This window comes from Cyclopterus lumpus, chromosome 6, assembly GCF_009769545.1.
Source record: "Cyclopterus lumpus isolate fCycLum1 chromosome 6, fCycLum1.pri, whole genome shotgun sequence".
Lineage (NCBI taxonomy): Eukaryota > Metazoa > Chordata > Actinopteri > Perciformes > Cyclopteridae > Cyclopterus > Cyclopterus lumpus.
In genome coordinates this window covers 7,466,879-7,484,991 of record NC_046971.1, presented here as the reverse complement: position 1 = coordinate 7,484,991, position 18,113 = coordinate 7,466,879, and the positions used below count along the sequence as shown (strand labels likewise).

The following is an 18,113-nucleotide window of genomic DNA, read 5'->3' as shown; positions in this document are numbered from 1 at the left end:
AGGGGGGGGGGGCATGGAGTGCTCTGCTTCTCCATTAGTGTGCCACCTTGTGGAGGAATGAGTGATCAGGCAAGAGGGCCACAGATTTAGAGGACCCTCTCATGACTCGTTCCCTTTGCGGTATAAAGAAACCCCATCGTTGCTAAGCAGCACGGTCAACACAAGTGTTACTGTTAAAACATTACACATACAATAGTATAGTTTTGTAACCTTTTATTGTCATCTTTTACCACATACACATACAAAGGATGTCATAAATAAACCAATATCCTTAAAGAAAATAGAATCTACAATCGATTTACATTAATTAATACTATGTACAGGTTTGAGTGCGTTCTATTACTGTGTGCTGTCAGAGCAGGGATGCGATAGGAGAGGGAGGCAAAGGGTGTTTTAAATCATACGTGTTTTAGGTGTGGAATCATAAAACAAAGTGTGTTGTTGTGCGAGTCCACCCTTAAAACGCAGATTCAGAGCTCCAGTGTTTACATGCGAGCATCCATTCAACATCTGTGGTGCTTCCACTTGCGAGTGGCCACCGTAATGTTTGCGTCCTTTTTTTGCCACGTGAAGAGAAAGGTGAGAGCGAGGGTACCGTCGGGCTGCACAGAGCCGGTCAGCACGTAGAGCTGAGACCGACCGGGGCGCACGAGGACATTGGCACAGCGGAGGTTGATGAGCAGCCACTGCTGGAGGAGGTGTCGCGTGTCGTAAGGCAGGAGAGGCCCCTGGCGGATGAACTCAACTCGGCCCTCGATGTCGTACTCTGGCTCACCCATTGGTTGTCGACGGCGATGAAACTTGGCAGTAACAGCTGAGGAGAAGAAGAATTAATCCTCTGGTTTGGAAACATACACACTATTATAATAAACAAAAAAAAGCATGCCCATACGCGTCAACAAACCGCAGCGTATTAAAAGAATTCAGAAACTTACCAAAGTCATGCTGGCAAAAACTATCCAGGACTCTTTTCGTTGCAGGAGCCTCTTCCACAGATGGGCAGTTTTGGCAAGCAGGTTTGGGTAAGTCTGCGATAACAAGATGAAACATAATTCAACAAAACTGCAGGGCGTACAGTAATTAAAGGAGATCTAAAAGAGCGAGCACTTGGAAGGTCAGTCTGCAGTTCTATAACAAGTCTGTGGGCCATGCATACCTTTGGTAAAGTGGTTGAACTTTGTGTGGTGAGAAAGGCAGATGTCTTGCTCAGCAGGAAAGCGGTCGCAATCAAGTGCCTCGGGCCACGAGTGACCCTGGCAGGCGAGCACCGGGGCACAGCTATCCCTCACTGCCACACACAGACTACGGCATGGTTGAATAAATCTGGAGAGAATTAAAAAAAAAAAAATTAAAAAAAATTAACAAAATGTTATACAGCGAATGCAAAAATACTGCAATAACGATCAAAATAGAGTATTTCACAGAAAATAAACAAAGTTCACGGCAAAAAGAACACAATCTGCTTACGTGTCGAGACAGACGGGGGCTATGATGGAGCAGAGGAAGGCCTGGGCTTGAGGGTGGCAGCCGGTCTGCAGCAGAGGCCTCCAGTCCTCTGAACGTGGCACCACCTCACCTTCCAGGTTGCTGTGACCCAAGAAGTTCGGCAGCCGCATTTCAGAGTATCCGACATCCTTGCAGACTTTCATCTGGTTGGGGATGGCGACGCAGCGAGTGGACTGGCTCATGTCGAACGCCATTGAGGGACACGCCATGGTCAGGAGAGCCGCGGTGAGGAACACAGCCATGTCGAAAAGGGGTTTCCGCGAAAAAAAACAGAGAGTCCACGAGGTAGATGGATGAGCTTGAGGTTGCTGGTTGTCAGAGAAGTCTCTTCTGTCCTTGAATGGCTTTGGAGCTGCTGCTGCTTCCTTTATATACAGCAAGGTCAGCCAGCCCCATCAGCCTGCAAGTCTCTTATCAACTACCTATCAAAGACGCAGAGACGATGTGTTTGGAGACAACGGCTTGTTTTGTGATGACTGCAGACGGGAGGGTGGGGTAATAAGCAGTTGGAGGGTGTGTGTGTGTATGTGTGTGTGTGTGTGTGAGAGGGAGTATGGAGGGGGCACAATGGGCAATCAGGGCCCGGCTTTCACTGACTGAAGCCCAGTCGCAGCATCTGCTTCATTTGCTTTTATAGGTCCAGGAGGGAGAAAACTAGTGTGAACACCTCATGGAAAAGTAGTTTAACAAGGCTAAGCGTTTAAATTCCAATATGCTGCTACATATGCATAGTGTTACATACATGTGCTGCAGTGTTTGCACAAGCGAATGCTATTTTTACCACTCCCAATAATATATTTGCTTTTATATTTCTTTTTGTTGTTGTTGCTTGCATTGGCTGATATATAAAAAAACACCAAATCCCATAAAGAGACATTTGCAAAAATCCCTCTCTGAAAGTTGCTTTAGAAATAAATGTGAGGTTTCTGGAGACAGACGGGCAGTCTCCTTCATATTGCCCGGGCTCTTTCATGTGTCCCCGCTTTCTAATTGGAGGGTTTCATCGGCAGAGCCTCCAGTTCTCATTAGCAAAAGCACAGCCGTCTTTTGGCTCACCTGGCTTTGATCTCCCAATAACACAAACTCACAGCCACATGCAAAATACTATTCGCCTCCCTCTTTGGCTTATCGCTTTCATGCAATTATCAACAAAAACAAATCCCGGCATCTTCAGCCGCTGTCCACTCTCCACACGCAGATCTGCGTTACACGCGAAGAACAAGTTCATGCAATGAAGACATAAACATAAATGTTTCTTCCGCCCGTATATCAGTATGTTTAATTTGCATGGTGCTCATTAGCATAACCAACCAGAGCAACATCTGCTGCGAGGCATACACGTAGACACCCTCGGTCATAACGTGCGAACATCCCATTCAAGACCCCAGAGATCTCGTCCTGAGATGCAGACCAGGGGCACAGACATGCGTGCTAATGTGTCCCGTTCCCTCCGTCTCGTGTACTTAAGCCTCTTAAATTTAACAATAGGACGACGTTACAGCAGCAACGGATTTGTTTGGATGTCGTCTGTCTCCAGATTTAGATGTATATCTGGAGCTGATGCCTCTGGGCCATTTTTTTTTTTTTTTTTCCCAAGGACTTTCCCCTCATGAATCAGAGGTCTCTATCCCGCCCAGCCTGCCATGCTCATTGTAGAGCGAGACATGCCAAAATAAACCCAATTCTAGTTGGCCCTGTTCTCATTTCTGGGGCCTGTGTGCCAGCCCTGTCAACAGCAGAGATTGCACTCTTGCAGCCAGCCAGAGCCCTCCATCGGCCCCAGCTGAGCCAACTTTTATGGCCCGATCTGATGAGTGGAGGCTGGTTCCAGTCCGGGTAGACGAGTACAGCCCGTGAGAGGGGACTAACTGGGCAATTAGAGTCACAGACCAATTTAGGAGAACAATAGATCCACACATTTAACAAGCTCCCCCTTGCCAGGAGCCCAGCAGGGGTCTGTTGTTGGGCCTAATGGCGGCACTGTAGACACAGTGTCTGTCTTGGTAATGCTTTGCCTGCCCCTGCCTTAGTTAATGAGAAGGTGATACGCGTATGAGATAAAAGGGCCGGGCACCTGTCTGTCAAACGCGCGTCACCTTGAAGAGACAGCAGAAGTGCTGCATCTCGCCGTCCACTGAAACTAAAGATTCTTCTTCTTTTTACAGGTTTGTTATGTTCACTGGGTTCTTTCACATGTTTGGCTAGATATGAGGCCAAATCTAAATTAAGTAAAAGTAAAATCACAACATCTTGTAGCATTCAAACCAGACAGTAACCTTATCAGTTTTGGTACTTAGCAATTCTACTTCTGATTCAGAACCAGAATCTTTTCTTTTAGCAGAAATCCAGAGAAATGTAAAAGGTCTCATGCTAAGATTAAGTATGAACTTTCAGAAACACTAGTCGACATTTCCCTTTACAACATTACTATCTCGCTATACTGCGGACCAAAACATGACTCGTCTAGACTTCTCTCTCCACGTCGACAGTCAATAATATATTCACTGGCTTTAGGACAATTCTCTGCTAGTGCACGTCAGGCTGCTCATATTCATTTATCTCGAGTGAAACAGCAGGCGGAATGAGTCTTATTTACAAAGAAGACACGGTCGGTCGGTTTTTACACCAAGTAAACAAGGCATTATCATTTTTTCCGTCACGACTCAGTTTTGAGAAATATTTTCCTCTTAAGCTGAAAGTAGAGATGCCAGACTGTATAGAGAAGGTCCATGGAGAAGTATGTGGCTAGTGGGGCCCAACTGCAAACGTGTCACCTCAAGTCTTCCTGCTTCAATATCCAGCAAAGAAAGAGGTCCAAAATCATTTGAGTAGCATAGTCTTCTGTTTGGGGTATTTTTCCTTCATAAGTACAGTTTCTCTCAGAGTGAACGCCTGAGACACATCAAAGACAGAGGTGCAAAGCAGAGAGGGGGGGGGGGGGGGGGGGGGGGGGGGCCGGCCTTCCTTACAACACAGTGAACTCAGATGAAAGCTGTCTCCTCCTAGAACATAAGAGACTCATTAACTTAAGAGATTGATCCCCCCCACCCCCACCCCACTGGGCTCCAGCAGGACTGACAGTCCCGTGCAGACCGTCAGTAGCACTCAATTGTCACATCCAGTCTCCGGGCCTTGTGGGCAGACGCTGCCACGCCGAGACGAGCAGACAACCTGCCCCCGGAAACTACAGACGGCTGGAGACCAACTCTACGCTGACCCTGGGTGATGAAAGTTAAAAAAAACGTCAACTTCTGTTTAATTTCACATTCAACAAAGATTTGATACTAAAAGCACTGGCAATTTGCTGCAGTTGCTATTAAAAAAACACTTTCAAAATAATTTCTGTTGCATAATTGCACAGCCTGGGCAGAGGAACAATGCTAATACTAATACTATGACCCAATTCTCAACAATAAGCATAATATGAGGTAGTGCAATTTTAAAAATCTTACGCACAGTCAACTTAATAATCACAGGACACAAATAATTGTGCAGTGTACACGAGCATTATCTTTATTTCTACACCCCCGCATGGAACTGCATTCACAGACAGATTTTCTTTTCAAACAAATTCAGTTAACACCGATGCCATGATTATGTCGTCCTCTTATGCAGTCTGTTGCAGTTCTGCAACACTGTGAAAAAAAAGAAAAAAGAGGTGATTAAAACAGGACTGTCAATGTTCTTCTTGGTCTTTTTTAGCTCCTTGCATGTACTTGTCACACAAAAAAGTATGCTAAATAAATTAGAAGCTGCTTTTACTTTCCATAAAAATCAAACCAACCTAAAAACCAGCAGAGTAAATATTACTATTACAAGAATATTACAGTTTACAGTTGGTATACGTGGTATTACCTGTCTAATTCATCGAGTCATGACGTTGTCATTGTATTGAGTGTCAAAGAACAGTTTTATTGGATTACAGTCGACCGTACAGGTGTACTAATAAAGCAGCCAGTGAGTGTAAATATCCTTTATGCATGAGGACTATATGATGACCAGTCTACTTACATCTCAGATTCTCTTAGGAAGGGAGGGGGGTCACAGCCCAGATAGGCCCCGTTGATGAAACAGTACTGCAGTAGAGCCCTGAAGCAAAGATCCTGGAGAGGAATCAAGGCATTTAAAGTATTTAAAAGCTCATAATTAACAAAAATACATGTTTAATAAAACCGAGGATCAAAGGGTTTCGTCACTCACCCTGATGAGAATGTGGGGGTTTCCAACAACCAAGAGCAGGGCTTTGGGACGAGTGATGGCCACGTTGAAGCGTTTGGGGTTGGCCAGAAAGCCGAGCGCAGCCTGCAAATCATCACTCTGTACCGATTCATTAGAGCGCACCTATATTATAAAGAGAATTAAATGAACTGAGTAATTGCCAAAATATGGAATAAACTATGGGAACGTTAGGATTGGGTCCAAATTCTATTTCTAACTCTATCGGACTTCATCCATCCATCCATCCATTTTCAATACCGCTTATCCTCATTAGGGTCGCGGGGGACTTCATCCAAATGATTATTATTAATAATTCACAGAAATATTGTGCGCAATAGTGCACCTTCTTAGTCACTCTCTCTTAATCCAATTATTTTTGCTTCAAGCCATCTTTGTTGGCATTTAGCCTTCTAAAAGCAGTCGATGATGTCGTTTTCCGCTCGCCGCACACAAAGGGGGAGGCACGATAAATTACAGCACCATGAATTACATTTATATAACCACAAATACAAAATCCTATTTTGGGGTGATGACATCATACAGACATTTGACGCTGCACTCAAAAACCTCAATCCCAAGCTTCAAATATAAAGAAATGACATTTTAATACAGCCCTACCCATAACATTTACTACTCTTATGGCACACAATGTTTAATGAGCAGGCATATGGAGAACAAGATGCTGTTTGTACTTCAGGATAGAATATTCCCTCCTCCTGACCAATGGGGCTCAGCAGGGAGACATGCCATTCAACCAGAAACATCTCTACAATAGGGTGCAGATTCTAGAGATTAGTTTAGAACATCTTAGTTCTGACAGTAAAGTAGTTGAAATGGCCTTAATATTAGGCGTGGACCAAATATTCGACCACTCCTTCAATTGTCGAAATATGATCCACCAGCACAAGCCAAACAGTATTGCAAGTTTACCATCAGTATACCTCATATAGTGCATTGCCCATTCTTATTGATTTAAACACATCCTACACTCACAGAAAGTGACTGGTGAGGTTTAGGCACATAAGTTCTTTGTGGTCTCATCATGTCAAAGTGGTACATTGGAAGCTCTAAATGCGTCTTTTTTTTTTTTAGTTAGGCAAAGTCAAAATTGATTTCTCATGAATAAATCATTTAGACCTGATCTATAACATTTGAATGTAGTAGATCTTGCTCACAAGGTCAAGGAACAGAAATGATTGCTGCCTTGTTCGTCTTTACCTCCAGTCACCAGAGCCCAGCCCTTAACATCTTTAAGATGAATAAAAAAAGGAATTCTGAGAAGTACATATTCTTAACCTCAAGATAGTTTGCAAAGTTTGATTAAGGCAAATGATGGATAACGATTAGTTATTTTGTTCAGCCTGCAACAAAGAATGTACTTTAAAAAATACTTACTTACAAGGATCTCAGAAACTACAACACTTACATTGGCTAAACATTGGTTCAACATCTCACCCACAGAAAACTACACTGACTGATCACATGGTGGTGCTAACAACAACAACAACAACTTGGGTCTGTAACAGCCGAGCTGAACCATCTGGATGTCCCACCACTCAAATGTGTCCGAAACAAATAGTTTTAACAGGATTCAGGATTCCTCCATTACCCACATTCTGTTTGTGCCTACCGTAGACATGATGATGACCAGGAACTCTTGTCCTTGGAACTCCTCCACGGAGCCCACTTTGATGTCAGACAGGCCTACCTTACCCAGCAGCACTCGAATCTTCTCACACTGGAGAAGAAAACAAGGACACTGCTAGTTACAACATGCAGTCACTTAAAAAAAACATTTAAGCTACCTTGGAATTAAATGCGTTACACAGAAATAGCTTTATCCCCACTGTACTGACATGGAAAAAGAGGGCATCTCACTTTTGTAACTAATGTGTAATAAACACACATTTTGCAAATTAACCATGAAGTCTTACTTGTTTCTTGTAGGGGGCAATGATGCCGATGTCAGAAGCGTCCACGGGGTTGTAGAGCTTCTTTGCCAGCTGGCAGCAGTAGATCATGACCTGTACAGCCTCCACTGGGTTGAACCATGATGGGTTGTTACCTTCCCTCATTTCTGTGCCCTAGGGCAGAAGAAAATCCAGAGAATAAAAGCAGAATTTTCCAGTATCTTGAATAAGCCCAGCATGGTATACATTTTTCAGACATAACTGGTAATCTTTGTAGATGCATGCTCTTAAAGTTCCTCATATGAATAAAGGCCACTCACCCTAATGCCATGGAAGAGGAGTGGGAAGCCTTTTTTGGGCAAGGTTTTCCACTTGCAGAGAGTCTCCACTATGGCCCGTGGTGCTTTAAAACACAGTTCGTTCTTGTAGAAGAGCTTGGAGGGCAGCGTGAGCAAGGCCTCGTGAGAACGGTAATTGTAGATCAGCTTTGTTACCTGTAGTAGTAAAAGAAAAAACAGCTTTAGAACTATTCTCTGCAGCATTCTTCTAAAAGGAGTTAATGGTATCAACAATGGTACTCATGTACATATACACAGACACAATATATGTCATCAGGTGCTATGTAGCAACGCAGCTGTGCAGCACATGAACACTTTCTATTATCGGCATTAATGTAAATGTCATACTTGCTATCAAAGAACACCCTCAAATTTGCTTTAAAAAATAAATGAAAAATTGCAGTTCACCAACCAGCTTAGGGTTGTATCCCCAGTCATGTCTGGAGTACAGCGAGTTCGCCATCAACCTTTCCAACATAGACACCCCCAGGCCGAAGGCAGAGGCCAGCTTGGACTTCACTATTGGACCCAACTGACAGGGGTCACCAGCCAACACTATCTAAGCGCGTGAGGGAGGAAAAGTCGTTATCAAATCAAAAAAAGCTGTTTTTTTTGGATCCACACTAGAAACATAGCTGGTGAAAATGACATCCGATAGCCAGTTATGACACGCCTGCACACAAAACAGAAGCACTGGACAGGGCCTTTAAGATGTACATGTAGTCAGTGCCTGTGCGTTTGTGCTGACCTGTCCATCTCTCTCAGACATAAAACTCATCGGGATAAGGGACTCGGGCTCTGTGGCCTGACCGGCTTCATCCAGAAACACGTGGGTAAAATGTCCCACTCTGTGGAAAAACAAATCCACAGGTAATGAACTGAGATAGGACAAAAGCTGCTCAATTAAACTGTGTACAACTATCCCCACTACAGCCCAGGTCTTACTGTAGTCCTATATTATGGAACATGCCAGCGCTGGAGCAGGTGCTGACCACAATCCTGTGAAAAGAGGCATGACGGATGTCCTCTCCTGCCTTTGAATAAAGTCTCAGCACTTCTGGGATGGACTAAGAAAGAAGAAAAAAAACAAACACAGAAACATCAACATGGCACAGACATTTTAGGCGATAAAGCAATGTACTAAAAAGGCAGATGCAGACGGAGCTTGTTATCACAACCTCATCAATTATTCAAAGAGTTTTCTGACAATTGTACCGCCCAACCCGGTGGCAAATGGCGACGCATCTGTACAGATCTTACTGCACATTTTCCTTTTGATCACACACACTTGAAAATGATGCGTCTCCACAGGGAATGTCTTTTTCCTGATGCTGTCAAGTACCTCTTCCTGCCTAGAGGATGCGTTGACACGGGCCAAACTGGCAGCATGCAGGAAGCCACTGTCATGTAGGCGGATGCAGACGAGGTCAGCAGCACTGTTGGAGGGAGTACATACGAGTACCCGACTACTGGGCAGAAAGTGGTAAACCTGGAGGTGGAAAGAAGTGTATCAAACTAAGTAATTTGTTACTTGTATTTGTCTGATAAATACATTGTATTATTGGTCTAATTCCTGAGGCCAGAAATACAACAATTTTAAAGTTATGAACTCATATATCTGTACATAAACAATTAAGGGTTTCTTCAAAATTGGCTTCCTGGGAGATGCACTTTTAATGAATACAACCCCCGATTAAAAGGAGATAGTTTTTGCAGCTCTGTACCTGTAGTATGGCCTCTATGAGGGTGATGGTCTTTCCAGTGCCCGGAGGTCCAAACAGCACATAAGGAAGAGGCCGACACTCGCCTGCCAGGATGCTCTTCACTGCCTCTCTCTGAGGGGGGTTCAGGTCCGCGTTAAAGAAGTGCCCTATGCTGGGGATGGGTTTAGATGGCGGACTACCATCTAGAGGAGAGTACACATGTGTCATTGATGTTCTCAATGTAATCGGCTATGAACAGGTAAAGTTTGTACCAAATCAAAAACTAAAATTGTGTACCTTTAGTCTGTGTGGCCTTTGACGTCACACTCGAAACATTTCCATGTGCCATGTCTGGAACCTGTTTTTCAAATACAATTACACTTAATCAAAACTAAAATGAAGGACATTGTTAATGGCATGTATTTTAATTGTTACATCTTTCACCTCAATGTTCTCCATTGTTTGGTTCTGGTCTGGCTCCTCTATCCACTTTCCTGTCCATTGAGGGGTCTTAAGAGCCAATCTAGAGGGGAAGAGAACTGCACAACAATGTAAAGATGACAGCAATTTAAATCTCTTGGACTACTTTTAAGATCAACCATCATGTAAGCTTATGTGAAATAAACCAGATGTGTAAATCAAAGCGTATTACCCTTGTAAATAAACTCTGCAGCTATCAAGAAATATTAATGTCAGCAATCAAATGCTGCTGGAGACATAAAATGTGATATTGAATACATCACGGGAGCAATTGCATTTTCTCTTTCTCTCATAATGGCAAACAAAAAGGATGAGGTGAGGTACAAATGTCATTGTGCGATCTCCAACCAAAGGATGGTTTTGTAATATAGTGCATTGCTTTGCTGCTGAAATAAATACGATCGATTAAGAATTTAAGTTATTGAATTGACTGTTTTATGCAACATCCTTCTGTAGTATAACTTTAACTGTTTTTTAAATGATACGGCGGCTTGGGAATCGCTTAACGTCAATGTTACCCTTGCTTCCAAAAGCAGACTGTGCCTTCCAAAGAGCACTGCATAGTGCATGTGACTGTATGTACAGTTGAGTTAAATCTGTCCTCTTTATCGTGTCTAAACTGCCAAGAGCCAAACAGACTTAAAGCAATTTAAATAAAACCATGACTTACCCTCCCCGAACTGTTTTGTCTGTTCAAGTGCGTTGTGACACCGTCTCATGGTAATTCTGGTGATGCAAACAGTCAAAATACTGGTTTTAAAACTACGAAGCATCGCATTTATGAAATCCAAAACAATCTTTTTCTCTCACCTGTTATAAGAGAACTCAACATCAAGTGGCTCTCCGAGGTAGCTGCGTTGAAACTCAGAGTTCACTCTCAAACTCACATTTTCATCATTGATCTGAGTCAAAAAAAGAGCATTAGATTACATTTTATGCATGCATTTCTATTTGATAATGCAGAACATAAAAAAAATATTGTATCATGATGATGAGTATCATGATATCTCCGTACCTCTGCGACATAACTAACGTACTCCACTACCACACCGTCCCTCTGTGGTTTCTTCAAAACTATTCTGTCACCTGCAGAGCAAACTTGTCAAAACCCTTCTTGTGTTGCGCTAATATATATATATATATATATATATATATATATATATATATATATATATATATATATATATATATATATATATATATATATATATGCATATGCAATAATTACAAAAGATGAAGAAAAACAATCGAGGCCTCCTCACCTATACTGAGACTCGGTCTGCCTTCGGCCAACCCAAGGACCTCTAGGTGTAGGTAGGCTGCTCCTTTCCTGAGAAGGGCCCCGATGATGGTGAATTCTCTGATTTCCTTCTCGGCATGCAGCTCTTCCAGCCAGAGAAGGACCGAGAAACGCAAACGCATGTTGGATGGTGATAGCGCCTGAGCAAACGGGCACAGCAGAAGGGAAATGTGATAGTTCAGCGGATTCCTGAATTCACTGAGAAGAAGACAGAGCAGTAGAGAGCCACTGGAGCCAAATGTGTTGCATCCTCTAAATAAAGGATGGTCCTTTAATATCATACACTGTGCTAGTGAGTCCCAGAGGCTCACTCTTTTGTTAGGAAGCCGATTTAGTAATCGTATATTCATAAAGTAAATAAATATTAGGAGATTCCCTTATCCAAAGTGCTTGAACGCACCAATAATCAACATATGTACTGGGCAGGTAGCCCTAATCTGACTCTTCATCTGCAAATTGGACCTTATTCTACACTATCGTCACTTCATGAGTAAGCTCACCTCTCCGAGGCAGGGCTGAACTACCAGCACGTCGTGTTGTGCCTCCACACAGTCTCTGAGAGCCTGGGGCAATGGATAGTTAGATATGAAGTTCGGCAGCCGCCGCTTGAAAGACCTACGGGGGGGAAAGTCAATATTAAACATAACTAATTAAGTTTTGTAAATATTTGTAAACTCCCTGCCTGCATAGATTACACATTTTCAATCAAATCTACCCATTGTTGATGTAATGTAACAAGTCAGCTGGAGTCAGCTGTGCGGATACCTTGGGATGGCTTTTGGAACAGAGACGGTGATCACGTTAGTATTAGTGGGCATTGTTGAGACCAGACGTACATCTCTGGTACTGTAGGGTACCGAGGGCTGCAGCAGGTTCTCCTCTTTACTGGCTACTGTGACCTCAAGGCGCCGCCCGATGGTGAAAGAGGAGAAGTGCAGCAACAGCAGCTCAGCACAGCTTCCCAGGTTCCTGAGCAATTTCCATGGAATTTATTTGTACAGAGAGACCACAAATACATTTGAATACAGAGCTTTTTCATTTTATACATTTGAAGACAGCATGCCTGTCCATTCTACATTTATCTTTCTTTTTGATCCATTACTCCAACTGCTTCTGCTATTTATACGAATGTCACTACAAGAGTCTATATAAGAGCAAAACAGTTAATTAATAACTTACTTTGCTTGGCAGGCTACTACAATAGACAACCTCTCTCCTGGTGGAATATCCACAGCTCTCTCCTGTCTCCTTACACCAGAGAACTGGATAGTCTTCTTCAGCGCCTCACCATTTTCTTTGTGTACCTCTTTTGCATCAACAACTTGGTTTTCTGAAGATTCAGAGCAGTTTTCAGATTCTGAGGAGTTATTTTGCAAAGGCTGTTGTTTCTGTCCCAGTGGTGTAGAGTCTTTGACAGTAACCAAAGTGAACTGTTCTTCTGAGTCCCAGCCAGCAAAGTCACAGCACTTCAGCCTGTGGATCTCTGAACCTTTATTTCTGTTTTGAGAAAAAGATCAAGATTATAAGACAATGTATTGTGCTACTGGTGGAAATAATCACTTTTTCTGGAACAGTTATTCCAAAGTTGTCTTATTTTCTCTCAAATGTGAGATATTTGTAACGAAAGCAATCATTTTAATAATGGTTGCAAAGATTAAAAACAATAACCAATGACAATAATAAGAATCATACTTCTATTTTACAGAGGTTTGCAACTAGTTCTTAAATTTAGTTGTACTCTGAATATGAATATTTTCTTTCTTCTTTGGTCACTCACTGTATCCAGAGCACCAGCTCTTGTTTTTCCCCCATTATCAGATCCACAAACTGGCCATAGTCTGTTACATCCAACCCCCCTTTGTTTTCCAAAATACTCTCGAGTTCAGCCTCTGGGAGATGTGTAGCAGGAACATTCCCACTGAAACAGAAATTTAAAAAGAATAGAAAAATACATTGAAATACTAATTGGCATTTCCACACTACTTTTTAACATTTAAAAACTAATCCTTATTTGCATCCCTATTAAAATAGCAGAAAGTCCAATACCTCTGAAGGCATGGGGCCATGCACAGGGCCCTCCAACAGTACAAGGACTGACTGCTCTCCACCATCACAAGGTTGACCAGGTGCCCTGGCAAAGGCTGGTAGTGGGCAGGCAGCAGCAGAGAGTCCAGGCTGAAGAACACACTGTCCCCCACTACTCCTTTTTTACCATACAGACTGGTCACATGCACCTGGAGACAGTGGATCATTCAGAGCAGGGGAGGGGAATGAAAGAAGTCATTAGACTTATTTATAACCAAATAAGGTATTAATATAACTCAATCGTATTAGAAAGACATGAATAGACTTTTAAGCATTAACACTATCCAAATTAAGTGCAACGCCTTTTACAAATGGCACTCAAAAAGTACTACGTTGTAATGAGTGGGTGAAGTCCAAGTAATTAAATGATGCAAATACCTGGTCTAGGCGACGGTACCGTAAAGGGACGACAGAACGTGCCTGGGTGGTCCACTTGGTAGGATTGATACAGTATTTTGCTTGGACCCAGTCTCCTTTCATTGGCTCGTATCCTGACAATAATGTAGGAAATTTAACATCAGCCTTCCGCCAAGTGCTACTACATCAGTTTGAGAGCTAACCAAACGTCAACTGTAAAAAAAAACAATACAAATAAATAGATGTAAATAAGTGAAAAATGCTGGACAGTTCTGGGACTGAAAGACAACAGATTAAGTTGCATCATGGGGCCAAGAGGCTCACAATTTGAGTGTGTTAAGTACAGTGAGAATCGGTACCTTCCCATAGACTGCAGCGAGGGAAGTATGTGGTCTGGTTTATGTAGCCGCCATCTCCATCAAAAGCTGTGACTGTGCCAATGAGAGGACGCAGCTGCATACTGTCATCTTCGAGGGAGGGTCTTCCACCATCCTCCCAAGCATCGGCACTCTTCTCCACCTAAATGACAGGATTAAATGGTGCATGTCTGACAATATCCGTCACGATGTGCATATTTTCCTGACTGATTCACTGTAGGTAGAGGGAACAAAAATACTTAACGGACTACAAGACAAGGACCATATATGCATGCATGAGCAAAGCACGGGTTCGTCACCCTTAAAGCCTTCCATCCCCCTTGGGCACCATCTTGTACTGCTATGCAGTTCACCAAGTCCCCCTCTTTCAGCGGCATCCCGCCCAACACCTCTCCGCTGGTGAAGTAGACCGCGCCGTCTATCATGCCATAGTCGAGGCACATCTGTGTTACCACGCTGCCCCGCAGGTGGCGGATCTCCTTCATGCCTTGACCAGCGAAACAAATGTGGAGCAAAACAAAAAAAAATGACATGGCATGCAATCTGTTGTTGGGTTTTTGAGACGCCTAGTGACACGGAAAGATGAAGCTAACTGGGTGAACGTTGCACTTACCTGGTGTCCCGGAGAAGGGGCCTTCTTCTTCTTCTTCGTCCACCTCCACAGTCCTCCACAATGGCGAGACTAGCTTAGACAGCATGCACCGCACGGCAGTAAGCATGTCTGCGGAGTGGAAAGCCAAGGTAGCTTTAGCTTCAGCTCTAATAAACAAAAAAAACACGGTAGAGCAGTTGTTTTTTTTATATCGCAAAAATGTGCCACCTGGCGTTATTCAACGTTAGTTGCAATATGTAAGATGCGTAAGTACGCTGGTAACGTCATGGCAGGAAATAGCTGTTTCCAAATAAGCTAGGTTAGCAGAGTTCGTCAAATAGCCTGAAAATAATAATAATAAAATCTATTTTTACATATTTAAGTCTAATGTCAGTTAGTTGGAAGTTACCTTAGCTATTGTGCAAAAGTGCGACGTGAAGAAGAAATTATTGGGAACATTATTTAACGAACAAAAGAAACGCGAGGTGATTTTGTTTCTTTCTTCTTCTTTTAATTACCGTTCTGTTCTCAATGCAAATATCCGCAACACTATGTCAGCGTGACAGTTCACGTGTCGGGGTAGAGACGTGTCCGCCTCGCACTTCACGGGCACGCGTACGTACCGTGGTTCAAGACCGTCGCAAACGCTTTTCTTTTACGTTACACCTCTGACGCTAACGGAGTGGCGGCGCTATGAGAAATGAACCTGACCCAACCTATCACACATATATACTGTGCATCCCACAATGCACCGCAAACACATCCTTGTTCAGGAAAATGTTCATTTAAATTACTAAAAAACCCAAAAATGTTTTATGCATTTTCTGCTTTTGTTAACTTTTCTGACATTAAATCCTAAAAGCAGTATTTAAAGATATTTTTTCTATTTTTTTAATTTTTTATCCTACCTCAAAAAAAGTTATTTGTGGTGGCAAAAGCAGTTTGGGCATTTTTATTCAGTGAGATGACATGATGCAAGTCGTTAAAAGATGTCTATCTCCGCTGGGTGAAATATCCACATTTGATATGCAGAGAACCTGGGAACCCTTTTGCTTTTCCAAAATTAAGGAATGCAATGCAGTATGAAATTAATTGCAAGCTCCAGCTGTCCGTCTTGCATTTTGGATCAATGTGAACGTTAAGGCGCCATCTGGTTACTCACTAACTATTTCATTCACACCCCTGCTCGTGCAAATGGACTGTTTTTTGGCATCTCGTGGAACACTTTTTCTTTGGAGGAGATTTTACATCTGGAAGGAAATCACCGACTGTACTTTTTTTCCAGCAACACGCCGCTGCACATTCTCACAGTGCCATCACAATCACGCCTGCTTATCTGCCAGTTTATCCTCTGGGGCTTTTTTTCTCCACTGTATTGATGAGTCATCGGTCTGCTGATCTGATGACATATTGTGTAATGTCCCCCCTGTCGTTATCCTCCTCTCCTTTTTACACACACATGCGGTTAAAGTGAACGATGCACAACTCTGAAAGGCACTCAGTGTTATTTCGGTGTATTCTTGGCCAGAAATACCTTTTTAGTATGACAGTGTTGCTGCCAAGGTTGATCCCTACTGCCGTCCCCCTCTTACATCATAGAATTAGAACCATATTTCACTTTAGATTCTCACTGGGTCGTCAAATGTATGGGTGTTTTATTCTTCTTGAGTGATGCCAATGGCCCGAGGGATTCTGACTATCCGTGGATAAATCATTTCAGTGTCTTAACTTAAGACTTCAGAGATTTATGTCAGGCAGCACTGCCAATGTGTAACATACAATATATCACAGACTATACACGTTGAATATGTTTTTTTTATTCTGGCAGCTTCTCTGTAGTTTTGAGAGCTGTCTTGCATTATGTATTCTGAAACCTATTTTGATACGTAATAGGGATGTTGGCATTCAATTTGAAAGTGCCTCTATATTTAGTTTCATATTTTTACATGACTGAAGGCAGGGAACATGCAAAGACTGTCACTCTCCTTGTGAATCTCATCCTCTGTGATATCTGTTAGTCAGTTAAGACATATTGTATAAAGACCCCACGGGTTTACAAATCACAAACTTTATATTACTCACAGCCTTCTTTCAAATTGTAGCACGTAGTTTTAAGATGTTTTTATTAACTTTTACTGCCTACCAGGGAAGTAGCCAGGATTTACAAAGTACTGAGGTGTGAGTCCAAATTGGCTCAACAGAGCTCAGAAATGAATAACAACCAACAATAAAGAGGCTTTTATTCCTCAGAGTTAAAAGAAAGACAGAAAACTCTACATTCTGTTATTTAATTAATTTAACATCTCAGATATATCTTCTGTAGATTGTGTATCTCCACACACTATTGATAACATACATAAATAATAAGAATAATTGAATCTGGTACCGCCTTGCATAAATTTTTTTTCAACAACACGCATTTCTAAAATATTTGAACTTCCCACCAGCACCGCTGTTATGACTGGATATTAGTCTGAGTACAGTATATTCAACATAATAACACAATACACAACGATACCAAGTTGTGCCTATTTAAAAAGCTTTCTGAAAATCAATACCCACCAATTTGTCCTTTGGAATGTTTCAACAGAGCTCTAATGGATGAATATATATATATAAATATATGTATGAACTGCAAATTTACATTAGGCTTGATAGATCAATATTTTAAAATGGCATTCAATAGTAAATAATTAATAAAACATAAGAAATCTTTTTCTTTTTATTTGAACAATGATCTTAATAATATAAGAGACAAGATGTCTGATGGTCTTCATGGTAATGGGGTACTTCTAGTAATGTACATAATACAGTAGACCTCACTTGCATAGTCATCCGCATAACATATTTATCTCAACTTTGGAGGCGGTTCTGGAGCTTTTGATTGAATCTCACGGTCTTCCTCACTGGTTGGAGTTTGCTCAGTTGTCACAGAATCCCAGTGTTCAGTTTTTCTGAGCACATATTGACTTAGAAATGTATATTTAAGGTTTCTTGTTGACCCTTGAAATAGCAGTTGATGAAGCAGTCAAGGTCCATAGCTGTTCTGGAGCTTTTGATCAAAACTGGGCGTGATCACTGGGATTCTGGGATCTGTCCCATGCAAATGTCTGCAAGCATGCTTTCATCCTGCCATATACAATTGGTAAAAAAAAAAGAAGAAAAATAAATCTCTCTTAAAAGTTGTATAAAAATAAAATAAAAGGTATACTTGGGAAAATGCTCAGCTGTCAAGTGTGTATGCGTG

General features: G+C 42.1%; 2 protein-coding genes across 2 annotated transcripts; both read right to left on the bottom strand.

Moving 5' to 3' along the window:
• Positions 1 to 503: 503 nt before the first annotated feature.
• Positions 504 to 1,748, bottom strand: szl (sizzled). Its single transcript, XM_034535750.1, has 4 exons — positions 1,468 to 1,748; positions 1,157 to 1,323; positions 936 to 1,028; positions 504 to 814 (listed from the first exon to the last, which is right to left on the bottom strand). Exons 1-4 carry the CDS (start codon positions 1,746 to 1,748, stop codon positions 504 to 506), a joined length of 852 nt encoding a protein of 283 aa, XP_034391641.1.
• Positions 1,749 to 5,032: 3,284 nt separating this feature from the next.
• Positions 5,033 to 14,993, bottom strand: mov10l1 (Mov10 like RISC complex RNA helicase 1). Its single transcript, XM_034534555.1, has 27 exons — positions 14,888 to 14,993; positions 14,574 to 14,761; positions 14,257 to 14,416; positions 13,919 to 14,031; positions 13,502 to 13,689; positions 13,233 to 13,373; positions 12,830 to 12,952; positions 12,635 to 12,703; positions 12,221 to 12,424; positions 11,956 to 12,070; positions 11,418 to 11,595; positions 11,171 to 11,241; positions 10,966 to 11,057; positions 10,826 to 10,881; positions 10,120 to 10,214; positions 9,973 to 10,033; positions 9,697 to 9,878; positions 9,315 to 9,461; positions 8,918 to 9,039; positions 8,721 to 8,820; positions 8,385 to 8,531; positions 7,955 to 8,128; positions 7,659 to 7,808; positions 7,355 to 7,462; positions 5,707 to 5,847; positions 5,518 to 5,609; positions 5,033 to 5,141 (listed from the first exon to the last, which is right to left on the bottom strand). Exons 1-27 carry the CDS (start codon positions 14,991 to 14,993, stop codon positions 5,114 to 5,116), a joined length of 3,351 nt encoding a protein of 1,116 aa, XP_034390446.1. The 3' UTR covers positions 5,033 to 5,113.
• Positions 14,994 to 18,113: the final 3,120 nt, after the last annotated feature.